The following is a 16,704-nucleotide window of genomic DNA, read 5'->3' on the forward strand; positions in this document are numbered from 1 at the left end:
AGAGTTAGATTCAGCAGGTCCTGGGGTCACCCCTAGAATTTAGATTTCCAGACTGAACATAGAGACAGATTAGAGAATCTAGCTAAATTCTATTAAGCCAGATAGTAAAGAGATTTGTATAAATGTAAAACAATGGCATTCTTCATTAAAAAAAATTTTTTTTGAAAAAATTTTCATAAAAGCATGCTATATGTGTCAATATATAATGGGCTTATTATTATTTTAAATGATTTATTAAATATTTTTCAATTTCTCAGCTTTAATTTTTAATATAATAAATGATGACAAATATAATCCACATAAACAGAAGCACTTTGGGAGTCATCAATAATTTTTTAAGAGTTGTAACATGAAGCATGTATACTGACATTTACATAGATGTTAAGTACCTACCTCTTCCAACCCTTTTGTAAATGAATAGAAGCAAACTATACACACTGTTCTGCCTCTCGTTTTTGTCACTTATTTTAGAAATCAGTCCATATCAATAACATTTTCAAACTCAACAACTTCCAGATCTGTTTTTTAAAGCAAACATATGCAAGCTGCTCACCTCATCATTCTTCAGGGCCATGAAATAGTAGTGGATGTTTTTGTTTCGTGCATACTCCTTTACCCGGGCTTTAAACTCTTTATGATCAAGTACCTCACCACAATATTCCAGGACAAAGGTATTCCTGACAAAACAAAAAGAAAAAAATAGCACTTCCTGCCTAGGAGCACTTTCCTATATGGAAAACACATATATCCAAGCAACAATAATGAATTTAAAGAAATACTGCAAAGTGGATAAACCCGATATTACACAGGACATAATTAAATGTAAAGTATCTAGCATCCAATCAAGGTTAATTTTCTCCTTCCTAATACTTTTCAAAGGATGTTGACTCTAAGCAGCTTTTGTAATGTATACAAAGTACCGAGATGCATATCCTTGCTCTAACTCATATTAAAAGAAACTTGCAAGTCTGGTTTCCATTATCATGAAAAAAGTGATTCAAAGCTGAAGAACAGCTCTGAAGAAATTGGGAGGCAATGAAAAATTAGAGGCTTCCTGTTCTAGTAAAGAAGAAGGAAACTTAAATATAGCAGCTCTTCTATTGCCTTTACTCTCAAAAGGTCTCTAATGATGTTAAAGATCAGTTATGCTGTTTCTCTGGCTGTATTCTCTGTGAGTTCAATAATTATTACAAAATGCTCTCCTTGGCTTCAGTTACCTTCTATTCTTGATTGTTCTTTCCTTGGTTTGTTCCTATTTTTTCTCTATTGAAGATATTAAAAGCTCATTCTCATCAATGACTTCATGTATTAACTTCATATAGACAAATGCTTCTCATGTTTTGGTTCCCAGTTCTGATCTGAAATGAATGCCCTGCCCAGAAGTCTTATCTTACTTCTTCAAAATAAATATACCCTAACTCTAACTAGAGATTTTTAAAATGTGAAAAGGCAAATCATTTGTATTTGTTTACAACATATTAATATAATCAATACACTTGTTATATAAGGAGTTAACTAGTTGACTGAAAAAAATTAAACCCTCTTAGTTAAAAACAAATGAGAAAAGAACTATGTAAAGAAGCAAAACTCAAAAACAGGATTAGAGAAATTTATAATGGATATATACATGCACTTGTGTAGCAGTCCATCGCAAATGCTTTTAGGTCTCAATAATCAAAATCTATTACTCATAGATAATCCTGAAAAGTCAAATTATTATCTTTATAAACAATACTTAAATTTTCCTTTCTAAATTCAAAAGTTTATCATTTTGTAAGAAATGTACTAGAATGATCACAAAATGTGAGCTCCTATAATGTTGGACTCTCCATGTCTAGAATTAGTGCTCGCCCTTGAGATAAAGAAAAATGATACATTGCTGGCTGCCACGTAAATTAAATGTGATAATGACTACAAAACACACCTTATGCAGGATCCAGAACCTCAGAAGGAAAAATATGTCCATTTTCTCCCCTAAAAAAACTAAATTATCCTCCCTGAACTTGTTTATTTAAAGCTCATTGAAGCCCTGGGACATATAGGTATTATGTCCATTTGACAGACAAGATAGAAGTTAGAAAAGCTAGGTGATCAGCACGAGGTCACAAAGCTCAACATACAGCCTGGGGTTCAAACTTCACCTGAATGACTGCTTTATATTATAAAGACACTTTTTTCTATTACACTAAAATATTCGATTCTGATGACGCTGCTCTCAAATCACCTCTACATTTAGATAAAGTTCTTAAATACCAGAACCTGACCAACCACTAGGTCACTCAGAGTAGAGACTTCACACCATCTGCAAGTATGAAGGATAAGCCAATCAACACCCACAGATCTAACAGTTTGGGCTTAATGAAACAGCTGAGAGAAGAGCCTCAAAGTCCTCAGTAACTTAAGAAACACAGGAGGATTAACCAGACCCTTCAGTTGCTTAACCTACAAAAAATCTAAATGAGGCCAATGTAAAAGCATGTCATGCAGTCCTTAAAACTGGCGAGACAAATTGAGATTTTTAGAAAAGTTAAATGTCTTAATTAAAAACAAACAAAAACAAAAATAAAAATCCCACCAAACTGGCATGAAGTGTTTAAAGCTCCTGAAGTCAGAGGCACTGTTACTTATGATTCTTAATTTTTGTCTAAGTCTGAAATTGCTCCCGGCTTAATGAGGTCTCTTTTACTGAACTCCTTAAAGTCTGTTAAAGGCAACAGTTCTCCACTGTGGCAGGCAGAAGGGTGGAAAAGGGTAGAAACTGTCACTATCACTGCAAAGCTTGATGGCTATAGCTGTGGAAGGTTTAAGGGTTAAACGTAAGGTCTGCAACTCTTTTTTAAATTTATCAAAAAGATGGATAAAAAGATGGGCAGATGGAAAATATATAAAAAACAATAATAAAACACATGTAACCTGTATATATTTAACTTTAAAAGAAAAAGGCACTCAACTTTCATAAGAATATTTTAATATGTAATATATAAGAAAACGTGTTTAAAAGAAATACTGACTATGGTATAAAATAAAGTGAACTTTTTATTGCATTGCATATAAAGAAGTTACGTCAGTTACACGGAGGGCAATATTTATTCATTCAAAAAATGTTTACTGAGTGTCTATCGAGTATGCTTTAATTCTCTACCTCAATATCCTCATCCTAACTCAATTTTATATAAACTAATAGATTCCATCCCACTACTTTTTATAGTTCCATAGTGATTTGGAGGGTCTACAGCAACCACTCAGTACTTGCTTGGAATCAAAAAAAAAAAAAAAAAAAGCTATTAGACAAATAAGGACCTAACTAGTTCAATTGTTACAAGTGACAAAATGCTACACACACGGTTTTTTCTCCCTAAAAGTGGAATTTTTTTTTTTTTTTTAACAAACTAGGTAGTAAGTGGTCATTCTATAATCATTATTAAACTTCAACATAATAGACAAATTATTTTCCTACAAAGTATCTAACCAATTTCAACAACACAAAAATGAAGTGAAAGGTTATTAAAACATAATTTACGAAGGAAGGTCTTTGGCAGCTCTCAAGCCCCAGCCTTTCTTTTCTGTGAGTATGACTTCCACATCCGCATGCTGTTTTCTCTGAAACCGTCTATTGGAACAATAATCCCCATTTGGACATCGAGAAGAACTGAAATGAGAGATGGAGAAAGTGAATTCTTCAAAGCACTAAAGGAACCAAACACGTTTGCTCATATGTGTTTTGTAACCACAGAGTATATACATATCTTTATGGCATAATCAGCATGTGTGTGATAAACCTCCAAGTGGGCCTTCCTCAGTAATTCTTTCCATCACGAAGGGATTCCTGATAACCAAGTACCTGCACTGTTACTTAAACAGATGATGCCTACCATACAGTCTTGTCATCTAGTCATCACTTGCTCCCTGGGTGTTTAGAATACATTTCCAGGCTGCATGTAAGCTTGCAGTACTCTTGACAACTCTTCAGAGCTAACTTATTCTCTATCAGTGCTCCTTCTCTTATATTCCATTCCAATAGTCATTAATTTGAACTTCTGAATGTAGCTAACTACATTTAAGAGAAACCAAAGTCATCATTCTTGTTCAGAGTAAACACAATATAAAGTAGCAAGCCTCCTCTCCCATGGCTATTAGAGAAAAAGAAAATAATGAAATCAGAAACATTCACTAAATTCTTCATACTCTAAAACTGGCAGAAACAAAGGTTTTAAATACTCAATCATTTCCAACACATTATTACTTACTGCCGAACCATAACCCATTGACACATGGGATATGGAGAGATAATGAAAAAAAGAGATACAATAGCAGTGCCTACCCGTGTATGGAAATAGGAAACGAGGCCTACTTGAGGAAATGGGAATAAAAATAAGGATAACTGGTAAGAAAGGTAGGTTGCTGGGAGATGGAAAGGCAGGTTGTTGACATACTATGAATGGCTCTAAATGTCAGACTAAATTTTAACTTAATCCTGAGAACTACTAAAAGTTTCAGTGTGGGAATAACACAAAGAAACTGTGTATCTCATAAGTATTTAGCAAGGTTGGCAAGAAAAGTCAAAAGACTGCAGAGACTAGGGAAACAATGTTAAATTAAGAGAACAACGCTAACTCTTATGCCTCCTCTTCTTACATGTGTAGTGTCATCTCTACTTTTAGTTTAAGTAAAGGAATACCAAAAATGCTTTCTGTTATTTTTTGAAGTATATGTTTCATTTTTATAACACAATAACATGAGCAAAACCAAAAACTGAGCTTTGAAAGAAAACACTTCAGTAATTCTAAAAATAAGGTACCTACACTATAAATAACCTTAATATTCTTTCCATGTTACAAATAAAGATAGGATTTTTAAATTAGATTGGTAAAAACAATTTATCACCCATTTTTTAATGTAAAGATGTTTATTGTTTATAAGAAAACTATAGAAGCAAATGTCTATCAACAGAAGATTAATTCTCAGGGATTAACTATGAATAGAATATGTATTGAAGCCAAGGGAAAAATTTAGGTAGGCCTATATATATAGCTCTGAATAGGTTTCCAAAACATATTTAATTAAGGTGTCAGGAGAAGAATGAGGGGGAACAAAGTTTTAAAAAGTACATATCATAAAAATTTCATTTCTATACATAAAGAGAGAAAATATTTACCTATGTTGGCATAGGCATAAAAACTATTGAAAAAATTGCTACATATCCATTCCTTTCTTGCTACACACGCTTGTCCTTTCACATTGAATATCCATACCATCAAAGGAAAATGGGTAAACAAAGTCTTTAAACTGTAATTCATAGAAACTAAGAAAGATGTATAAACTGAATTCCCGAAAGTTAGGGGTCCCTCTCACTGTCTTCTTCTCTGTTCCTCTGAGTCTCTCTCAGGCTCTCTCACTCTCTGCCTCTCAGAGGAGACCACGCTGTCTATGGAGTGTTACCCCTTCTCTTATAAACTTTCCTTTGGCTCTTAAAAAAAAACCAACTATTTGGAAAGACTACAAATAGAGAGATTGAGGTTTGGGCGAGGAAGACATTTTATTTTGTGCATTTTTGAAATGTTAAGGTTTTATTTCATAATACAAGCTAAAAAGTACCAACACTTACCTCTCAAGACATGAACATTACAAGAAATAAAAAGTGATTAGAAAAAAATTAATAATACCATGTTAGCATTTCAAAGCTACTTTAGAGCATTTACAATGTGTACTATTTACAATGAATACATTAAAAATCTAACGCATAGGGAAATTTGTCTCCTTATAAATACTATTATACATCAGAGATTGTATTGCTTATAAATACTTAACAAAAGGTAGAAGGAGAAAGGTTAAATTTTACTCTCCATTAATAATTCTTTTTACTATTTCAAGACATTAAGTAGAACGGTTGAACAAAAGCAGAGCATTCTCACTTACCATTCAATCATGAGGAGACGATTAAGACAATCTTCTCCACATGCGATTTCACCTTGAGCTCTTTCATCTTTAGAAAGAGGTGTACACTCACACTGCATTCGTTTAATATCCCGATGGGATTTATTCTTCTTTCTATTGGGTAAAATTTTATAAAAACTGTTTAAATAAATCTCCTGGCAATGATACAACATATACGACCAAATATGTGCTAATTCTCATTGGTTTTACATTTAATGATTCCGGTTCAGTCAATCATTCAAAAGCAAGAAAATATCTAATCACTGAAATTTGCGAGACTGAAAACACTAAGAATTGTGTTGCGAAAAAGATGAGAAGTAACCTCAGCCTTGTTCTACTCTAGTTTCAGCTTTACAAAGTACCTAAAAATACTTCAATCTGAACATTTTTGAAAAGGGAAAAAATCCAACATAACTACTGCTTTTCTTCTCTAAGAGCAGACTATTTTGCTGGGGTTTTGTTTCATTTTCTGTCACTGTTTCACATGTAAAAAGAATTTAAGAAAAACTGGGCTGGACTGTTATACTTTTAGAACCAAAACAGGTAATAATAAATACCAAAAATAAAGAAAATTAGACATCGCCTTCCTAGAAAAAATAAAATTGGGGGAGAAATTCCATGCCATTGAATCTAAATAGGTAAATGAACTTTAAAATTTTTTAATTTATATTTTGTCACACAACTGTATTTCATACAATTAAGTTCATATATTCAATTGTTGAAAGCTAATTTTAAAATTTATAATTATTAGGCTTACCTTTCTGTTAAATAAACATTTTCTTCAATCAGATCAAAGTAACAAGGCATCTTTCCTTGCTTGGCACATTCCTTCCATCGCTGTGGGTCCCTGAAGTCTTCCATGACACAGGAAGGCCCAACCAGTGCTGAGCCTGAGGGCACTGCTGTCTCACTCTGCTCTACCTCCACCCTAACTTTCTTTCTGTCTTGAAGATCACCATCACTTTCAGAATCACTCTCCAATTCCTGCCTCCTTTTTTTAGGAGGCCCTCTATCTTTCATATCATTTTTTTCTAAGTTTTTTAAAAGATCTTTCTTTTCACTCATAGCTAAAGAGTCCTTAATAGAATTGCTGCTTATTTCAGGGGCTTGCACTGACCCCTTGTCCTTCCGAAGGTTCACAAATAACATACTGGACTGGCTTGAAAAGTGAGATCCTCCACGTTGTTCCCAACTCTCTTCTTCCTCACGATCATCTGTCAAGGAATCTGGTACCTGTCCTTGAATTCGCTCACACACAACCCCAGTTCCAGGAGGTCTACCTGCTGACCTTGGATCCCAGTAGCCATTGCCGTGCCAGTAATTACGGGTCTCACCATACTGTTCTATACTTTGCTGATACTTGTGTCCACCACAGGCTCCATAGCTGCTGTCAGGCTGCTGATATGTGGTAGTAGGCTTTTCTTGTTGAGAGAAGTCCCACCCTATGTTTCTCAGCTCTTCCGATGAATTGAAGCCATCCACTCGGGAGATCTCACAAGAGGAAGGAAAATTCAACTCCATTCTTCCCAGTCTACTATCTGGCCTACTAGGGAAAGTGATCTGTTGCCGACACTTATTTGGGACATCTTCAAAATCATCAGAATAAACTGGTAGCTCTTCTTGCTGCCTAGAAGCTATTTTGGCTTTCATTGTTTCCTCAGAATTTGGATAACCAAGAGGGTCGGATTTCACATCAGTATGACTTGTACTATCAACTCCATCACTCTGAGGATGAGCAATTTCAGGCAAGTGGTTATCTATTTGTTTTCTGCTAGGCTGTGTAAAAGAAATTTCTGGATTCTTCTCTGTTCCTTTATGAAGGAAGAACTTCTCAGTTTGAGGACAGGCTTTACTTGCTATACTCTCAAATTTTTCCTCATATGAATGTCTCCTTGGCTCCAATCTCTCATCTTCCCAGTGGTCAGAATAGTGTCTATAACTCTGACTGCTCCGAGAAGAACATGGACTTGTTTCTTCCATGGGCAAAGTAGAATTCTTTGGCACAACCACAACAGACTGAAGACGGTTTCTTGGAATACTGCTATCATCAGAATCTGTATCTTCTGAATCACTTTCATCACTTGAACTTTCTGAGGAACCAGAATAATCTTCATGAACAGTAGACACGATCTCTGAGGCATGACCACTACTATCACATTTTAAGGTACATGTCACACAGTCACTGTCTTCCATGGTTAAATTTAAATCGCAAGAAGAAAATACGACTTCTGAATCATCAGAAGTATGTTCATGTCCTCTTCCTCCTTCTTCATCTAAAGAGATTTCTGGTCTTCCTCTTTTATCAGGCAATATGGAATTCTCTTCTTCTTGAGGCTCATGAACACATTTCCCAGATAACCCATTATTATGCCTCTTTTCCCAGGAAGCAAATCCTCTTCCTGAATCAGGAAGGCCACTACCTCCGTCTGCTATCATTTCTTTTTCTGCATGCTTTAATAACTCTGTGCTTTTCTTCTTCAGCACGACATCCAAAACTGGAGATGTGTTCTCTCCACAATGCAAGAGAGCTAAACTGTCCATTTTTATTCCTGGTGGAAGACTCTGAAGAGATGAAGCAATGCCTGAACTCCCTACTGGTTGATATAAATCATCAAAATGATTAACAGAAGCTGAACTAGTGCTACCAACACTCTGCTTATAATCTTCACATGAAAATTTTGAGTGCTGATCTGTCAGATTTCTATTATCACATATAACTTTTTTTGATTTCAAATGCACATTCATAAAGCTATTTGAAGAAATCTTCATAACTGAAGGCTCATTATCTTCAGCTTCAGAGTGACACAAAGAAGGGTTGTCATCTGAAGTACAGTATACATCTGAATCTTTGGTTTTACAGCAAGACACTCTCATATCAACTGGTTCTTTGACTACTGTTTTGGAATAATCTACATTCACAACTGGCAAAGACATGAGTTTGTCTTGGTGTGGTGACACCAGAGGTTCTGTTTCTCTAAATGGGCTTTCTGATTTACTACACTGCATGCAAGTATCATCCAAGTCTTTTTCTTTACATCTGTTAATATTCTGAAATCCATTTGATGAAAGCATACATGCTTTGACCAAAGGGGATACCTCCGATCCAGTCACACTATCATCAGAAGACATCAAAGCAGTGTCAGTTTTAGAAGTGCAAAATGTTACCATATCAGGTTCTGCCCCAGGAGATCCATTTATATTTAATTCTATGGGACAATAACTTCTTAATTGATCACTCTTCACTTTAGATAAAGAGTCTAGTTCTTTAATACTATCATGGCTCTCATGTCCAATATATTCAGACTTAAAAATAGGCGATTCCTCTAGCTTTTTAAATGTTGGTGAATCGTTTACTTGATTTGATGGAGATGGAGACACAGTCTTTTCCCTTTCAGAAATTTTACTAATCGTTCTTACTTCACTACCTCTTGAACAAGGAGTCTGTAAACTAAAAGAATGAGACTGTTTGATTTCTTCATTTAATTCTGTACAACAGAAAGAATTTTTAAATTTGTCAGACTTGGGTACCGATTTTGAAGGAGTAGATTTATAACGGGAAGCACTGTTTTCGTGCTTGGAATATGATGACCCCCGTCGGAATCCCAGCTCATTAGGGGGAGAACAACATCTTTTCATTACTTCATTTTCTGAAGTCCTTTTGGATTCTCTTTCTAGTTTTGAAGAATACTTTCCTCTTTTCTCCATCTCTAAATAAGAGGACTCAGTTTTGCAGTCCCTATCAGATTTAGAATGGGATGACGATGTCCTTAGGTCTCTATAAGAGGAGGAATGAGATGAGGTGCGCCTTGAGTATGTCTTCTTATACTCATCTTCTGAGTCAGAACTCTCTCGTGCCCTGTTATCTGTATATGGCCGAGAATAGCGTGCCCTCTCTCGATAAGGAGAACTCCTATGGTAGCGACGATCAGAGTCATAATAATGGGATCGTTCTGACCGGGAATAGGATAAGCTAGTCCTAGAGCCTCTGTCAGATCTAGAACGAGATCTGCTTCGCCTTCGCTCTCTCTCTGATCTACGAGAGGATATATACCGAGTATCTCTTTCAAGTTTTGAGTAGCTAAAATATTTATCATCTCTTTCTGTTTTAGATCGTGAAGATTTCCCTAAATCCTCACTTTTTAAAGGTGCTAAGCTCTTTTTTGAATCTCTTTCCTTTTCAATGTTTGCTGAAAATTTTAAATCATGGGATCTCTGACTTGAGGAAGTCCGAACAGAATCTTCATCAGATTCTGAACCAAAAAAGGTACCTTCAGATTGTGAGAATTTCTTCTTAGAACTTGTTTTTTTAGAGCTCAGACTACTCTTAGAACTATCTGGCATTTCTTCTTCCTTCCCAATATGGGAATCCTCTTTGTGTGAGGGAATATCTACTTGCTCATTCAAATTTTGAGTTATATGTTCTTCTGAACTATTAGATACAGTGTCCTGCTTAGTGTCCACTTCTGAAGATTCTGGTACAATTGTAACTGGTGGTTCCTTCAGGGCTCTAACTGCTACATCTACTGGTGCTGTCATCAGAACTGTTACTGGTGTATGAGACAAGGCCACTGGCTCTGTTACTTGTGCTGGTGGTGAAGGTGTTGTGGCTTGGGGAGGTGGAGGTGGGGGCGGTGGAGATGAGGGTGGCGAGTCTATAGTTGTTGATTCTGCTATGACTGCTGGTAATGGTACTGTGGGAGGAGGTGGAGATGTCACTGCTGTGGTAGTAGTCTGCGGTGGCCTGGATGTTACATGAAGCAGATGTTTCTTAAAATGAATTTTGCCTAATTCTACCCTTGATTTTGGTGGGGAAGATTCTTCTGTAGTAGATAAGGTATCTCCAATGTCCATTTTAATTTTAGGGGTCAAGTCTACTTGAAGAGGTACAGCTGGGGAGTTTGGAGTATCATTTTGCTTGTCATTGCCAAGTGCAGTCAGAAACCTGTTCTGCAAAGTTTTTTTTGTAAGGCTGAAGCTGAATGACACCTTCTGTCGTCCCTGTTCTTCCAAATTAACTTTTGTCTTGGTGCCTTTGGGCAAAAACCGACTAGAAGCAACACCTTTGAACATTGGTCCTTTGATGAAACCGGTCTTCTGCACATTTTCAATCTTTGCCTACGGATGAACAAAAACAAGCAGTTACTACCACAATAAAGTTTTTTTTTTTTAAATGGCTAGCATCACAGTTTGAAATGTCAGGGAAATGAAAGGTCCTTTTTTAATGATTTACTAAGCTACATAAGCATTTTTTTAAAACTCTTCATTATGAAAATTTTCAAATATACTCCAAAATTTAGAGAATAGTATAGTATAGTAAGTCCCTAAGTGTCCACTCAAGTTTCAACAACCCAAGCTCCCCATTTCACTTATTTTACAGATGAGGTAACCAAACGAGGCCTTTCTGCCTTCTGGAAAACTACTCTGCCCTGGCACATTACCAGCCTCTGCCTGGGTCTCACACACTCAGACCATGCTGATTTATAATCTAATCCTACTATATGGGCTGCAACTATAATGTATAATCTAAGGAGACTTCTCCCTCCATTACCTCCCAAACCACCAAAAGAAATGGTAGGCTTTAGAAGTTAAATGCATAACCTAGGGCGTAGACGACAACATTAGAAAAATCTACAGAAACAAACTCAAGACTAAATTAAAAATGGTACACTTGCCACCTGCAACATTTTTCTAATTGATGTTCTTTAACCAACTCTGGCTATTTAAGAGAATAAATTTCTCCCAACATGGTTAAAACCTGAAATCAGTTTTGAAAATTATACAGTAACCATTCAAGTGGGAAAGTATTTTCACATGCATTATCATAGAGTAGTGGTATTCAAATACTTTTAAGAAACAGAATCTACTTTTCAAATAAAATTTTACATGTATGCGCCATACGTAAAAACATGCCATGTCTCCAGAGCTGCCAGCTTCCTTTACCTTGCATAAAGCTCTGGAAGCGTCAAAGTTTAAAAATCATTCTCTTGATGTATGTAACATTCCTCACTGTAATGAGTTACTGTACATCGAAAACCAAAAGTAAAAACTATTATTTCATTTCACATTGAAAAAATCTAAGTTTTAAATGTTTTCAATCCCATAATCAATGAATAACTAAATTATACTTACCTCATTTTCTTCTTCTCTATTGCCATCCAACCAAGAAAGCATGCAAAAGAAAAAGAAACCATAAATACTTAAAACCAATTGAAATGAAAATTGTTTTTTATTTAAACTTAGGATACCTACAACCTACAAGTATATTCTACACAGCCTCTCCAGTCCTTCACTGCCTCAGTTACATTTAGTACAGCAAATATTTATTGAAGATAGTGCCATGTAGTGTGCTAGGTGCTAGAGATAAAAGGTGAATAAAGCTGAGTCCTCTGCCCTTAAGAATCTTATAGTTTCCTACAAATACAAAATATAATTTTGTTACAAAAGTAATTCCAACATAATGGAGTGAATACAAAGATAAAATTTGCAATGTAACAGCAAAGAGTAACTCAGTTTAGTGGAAGGATAGAGATGCAAAGAATTGCTTCCTACAAGAAAAGATTAGTCTTTGAAGAATATATTTGTAGGGAGATCTCAGCAAAGGCACAGAGATTAAAGCACAGAACTATATATGCAAGTAAACTATAAACAGTTCAATATTACCCAAATGAGGTGAAGCAGGGTGCAGAGGCCAGATTTCTCCTGAAGAGAAACATTTTATCTTACAGATTAGTATTTCTTAATCTTTTCTGGTATACATTCCACCCAGTTCCTTTGCTGAATGCAAGGTATACACTCTGTTCCACTTCATAGCACATTTGAGTTCTCAGTTATGTTCTAACTTAAAGGTAACCACAATGACTAAGACATCCAAAGCCAAAAGGTGAACCAGTGTACCTAGGCATACTGGGGAAAAGGGAAGCTACAAAAAAGGCTATAGGCTATGACATCCCAATTTATATTTTAAGCAGGTCACTCTGTAGGCTATGTGGCAAGACTGGAGTACTATAATGTTTTAAATACTCCTTAAAAAAATATAAAAATAAATAAAATAAAAATTAAAAAAAATTTTTTAAGTAAATGCCCCTTAAAAGAAATGTATAAAAACTCTTCTCCCAAACTGTAGGCCTGACTATACCATAATTCAGTCCATTCACCAATGTCCATGGTAGTAGCCACATAAACCAAGTAATGAAGGGGAAAAATAGCTGGCAGTACATGGATGAAACCTGAAGTGGTGTCAAGGTCACTTTTTCTATTCCAAAACCACTCAAAACTTCACAAATGTGATCTCAGAACAATTGCATTTCATCGATTCTATGATGCACATTTTCTTCACATGAAACAGCACTGCAGGTACATCATACTATCAATAACATCACAGTTTTTAACTGGCAAGGATTTTTCTTCTTAGTGATTCATAAAATAATTATGTCTTACAACCTATGGCATATTGGATTTGATTTAAATTAGTGCTATGTGAAATTTAATCAAAAACAGAAAAGGTACCTGGAGACGTCCAACCTTTGAGTGTCATTCATATAGATACTCCTCTTTCAGTGGACATTTGAGAGCTTTTGTGCTGGTCTGCATGGTATCCATACATGTGAAATGCTAGAAAAACTCAGGTGACGGAATACTTTCCTAAGCCTCAGCAGTTCTACTTTGGACAAGCAAATGAAAAGAAAATCCTCACAAACTGATTAAAATCATCACATGGTCAAAGGACTAAAGAAACATTATAAATGTGGGGTTGGGGGTTGGAGGTGGAATAAAGGTTCATTTCAGAAATGATAAAACTGCTTGACAGAGATGGCAAGCAAGACATACTCCATAACGTGATAATAAAATGTTTATAATAAAAAGCACACAGAAAATTTGAAGGAAAATATCAAATTGTTCTCATAAAAGCATTTCATGTTAATAGAGAAAAATCAAATTATAAACAAGCAAATGAAAAGTTATAATCAAAACCATCAAGAAACCACTGTTGTCAACACCTCAGTCTACAGAGCCTCCTAAAGCTTCTTCTGTGTACGTGAGGGGGGAGGGGTTAAACAGAGATCTTTGTTTTTAAGTACAGTGATCACAGCATACAAGCCATTCTGCATCTTGCTTCCCTTCCTCATCATAAACAGAGCAGGTAAACAAACAAGGTGTTTAGATGACAGAAAAAGGATGAAATCAAAATAAAGCAAGCATATCCTTTTTGGCCTCTATTTGTCTCTGACATCATTAGTTTAAAGTTGGGAGAAGAGACAGGGTAAATGACCTAAAGAAAATTCCAGTGTGAGAAAGAGAGACAGAAGTGGACTATGATCTTCAATGTCGCTGCTCAAAGTTGGACATTACTAATTTATAATAGCACTCGTGAGTATACTTATTCTACTTCTGCTGGTGGCATTAAACTATCTAGAAGCAACTGGAGCAAACAGCTGGTGAGCTACTCCAGCAAGTTGGGTAGGACAAGAAGGTAGAAGGGAAGGGATTGAGAAAATTGAAGTCATTCTCAAAAATACTGAAGTGACTGACCTAGAGATCCATAGACAATAGAGAAGGGAATGAAATCTGAAGAAACAGGTAGGGGCTAGATATCTGCAACTTCAAAGAGTACATCTGGTGGAAACTAGAGAGGTAGAAGGGTAAGGTGAACAAATAAGAAATTATGGTCAGAGTTAATATTTGAGAGTTGGGGTTACACTTCCAGAAGATGACAATTATCTAGGAGTGGCCATTAGAGTAGACTGCTGCAGCAATGAGAAGACAAGATCTTTTTGAAGAAATTAATGAAATTATGAGGTCATATTTAATAGTAAGAATCAGCCACAAATGTTTTTAACAAAAGATCACTTGCTTTGGTAAATAACATAATGTCAAAATCAAATAGTAGGGTTTTTGAGGCAAGTTTAATGGAACAAGGGTATGGAAGCCAGAGTTAGAAGTATAGAGCCCCCAGTATCCCTGCCATAAAAAAGAAAAAGGTATGGGAAAACAGGCATTTAATTCTCTAGTATCAGATCATACTAGAATGACCAATTTCTTCTTTTGAAAAGTTACTACAGAAGAAAAATCAGAGGACCACTGCAGTAAGATGTCTATCAAAAACATACAGTATGCAGATCTGCAGCTTGCTAAAGAACTATGTTTAAAGAATGTTGATTAATCCACATGAATACAAACAGAAATCATTATCAGGTCACAGAGCACATGTAGAAAAAAAAAACTTTTAAGAGTTTTAGTCATAGCAAGCAAGCTCAAAAAAACAAAGAATGACATAATTATTAAAATCAACCCACCACCTAATCTCTCAGGCTAGGATACAAGAAGTTTTCAAAGAGAGTTCTGGTAAAATGAGAGAGATTTGGCCATATGAAGAATGTTTATAAATTGTTATAAACAAGCTGGATAGTAAGGGAAGCTATTCTGAATACTATGTCACAAGAAAATTGTTAAATGGAAGTATTTTTAGTTACTCTGGTAAAAAGATTTACACAGGACCATAGTGATTTGTTTCAAAATATCAAAGAACTCAGAAGATAAAATATTCTTAATTTGCACAATCCCAGAAGTTGGACCTGTGATCATTAGAGGTACAGAATGACAGATTTTAGCTCATTTTAAGTTAGAACATTTTAAATAGTTTATTTATTTGAAAAAGTAACACATGCACCCAGAGGGAAAATTTATAACACAAAGAGATATACAACTAAATTTAGATCTCTCTCCCCAAGGGCAACTATTGTAAGCTTTGTGCATCCTTCCAAAAATTGTGTGCATATGTGAGCATATACAAATCTTTTTAAGGAGAAAACACATATGCAAATGGAAACCAGCTTTCTGTACCTTGTTTTTTCTCCACTAAAAGCCTTGGCTATTATTACATATCAACATATACAGATGTAGCTTCAGCTATAGTTATACTAGCATAATAATTTTTCATGTGTCTAAGTCCCTGGTATTTCTTTTGTGATGGGAAGTGCTTTTTCAGGTCCTTTACCAGTTGATTATCTATTGAGTTGTTGGTCATTCTTACTTATTTCATTGTACAGAATACTTAGTTTTCCTGGCCATCATTCATAAGAAAAATCTGGATGAGAACTTACCAAAGATGAGAAAGAATTCCTGTCCTAGACATAATGCTAAAAGACAGGCAGACCCTAGAAGGTCTCATTCCAGGCCTTCAGTTCACTGAATTTCCTGACCCAAAAATCAGAAACAGCATTTTACTTTATCTTGATTTTAATAAGTAGAGACTTCAAAGATTCACTCCTACCTAATCTTTAAAGATTTACTAAAACTCAGATACTCCCCAAATTCTTAAACCCAATGTTTCCTCACACTTGAGTGATGTACAGGCCTCTTTTTAAAGGGAGTGAGAGGTAACAGACATCTAAAAATAGAGCAGAATTTAAGAACGCTGACTTAAGAAAACTAAAATTAATCTATTAAAATTTAATTTATTTGGAAAATTACCACTGAAAGGTAATGATAGTTTTCAAATGAAATAAATTGTAAAATTTAAAACTGGTCAAAGTAATTTTTTAAGGTCTGCAGGTTAGAAAATACTACTGTATCGGTGTTGATTTCTTAAAATTGGTAATTGTACAGTGATTATATAAAAGAATGTCCTTGCTTTTAGGAAATATATATTGGAGGATATGAGCAAACTGACTTCAAGTTTGCAACTTTCTCTCAAACAGCTCAGAAAAAAAGTAATAATATGTATGTATGTATGTACATGCATTTATATATGTATATATTTACATTTTTATG

General features: G+C 35.2%; 1 protein-coding gene across 2 annotated transcripts in view; it reads right to left on the bottom strand.

Annotated features, from left to right (window-relative positions):
• Positions 1-12,079, bottom strand: part of SETD2 (SET domain containing 2) — a 77,756-nt gene extending 65,677 nt beyond the window's left edge. For both annotated transcript variants that reach the window (XR_002776296.1, XM_011375323.2), the window contains exons 1-5: positions 12,064-12,079; positions 6,692-11,049; positions 5,917-6,048; positions 3,521-3,649; positions 554-677 (exon numbers count right to left, since the gene is read on the bottom strand). Coding sequence is in view for 1 of the 2 variants with exons in the window: in XM_011375323.2 (XP_011373625.2) it covers positions 554-677; positions 3,521-3,649; positions 5,917-6,048; positions 6,692-11,004 (4,698 nt within the window). In the remaining variant the exon portion in view is untranslated. The remainder of the gene's footprint in view (positions 1-553; positions 678-3,520; positions 3,650-5,916; positions 6,049-6,691; positions 11,050-12,063) is intronic.
• Between the last annotated feature and the right edge of the window lie 4,625 nt (positions 12,080-16,704).

The sequence above is a fragment of the Pteropus vampyrus genome, unplaced genomic scaffold (assembly GCF_000151845.1).
Source record: "Pteropus vampyrus isolate Shadow unplaced genomic scaffold, Pvam_2.0 Scaffold271, whole genome shotgun sequence".
NCBI classification, from domain to species: domain Eukaryota; kingdom Metazoa; phylum Chordata; class Mammalia; order Chiroptera; family Pteropodidae; genus Pteropus; species Pteropus vampyrus.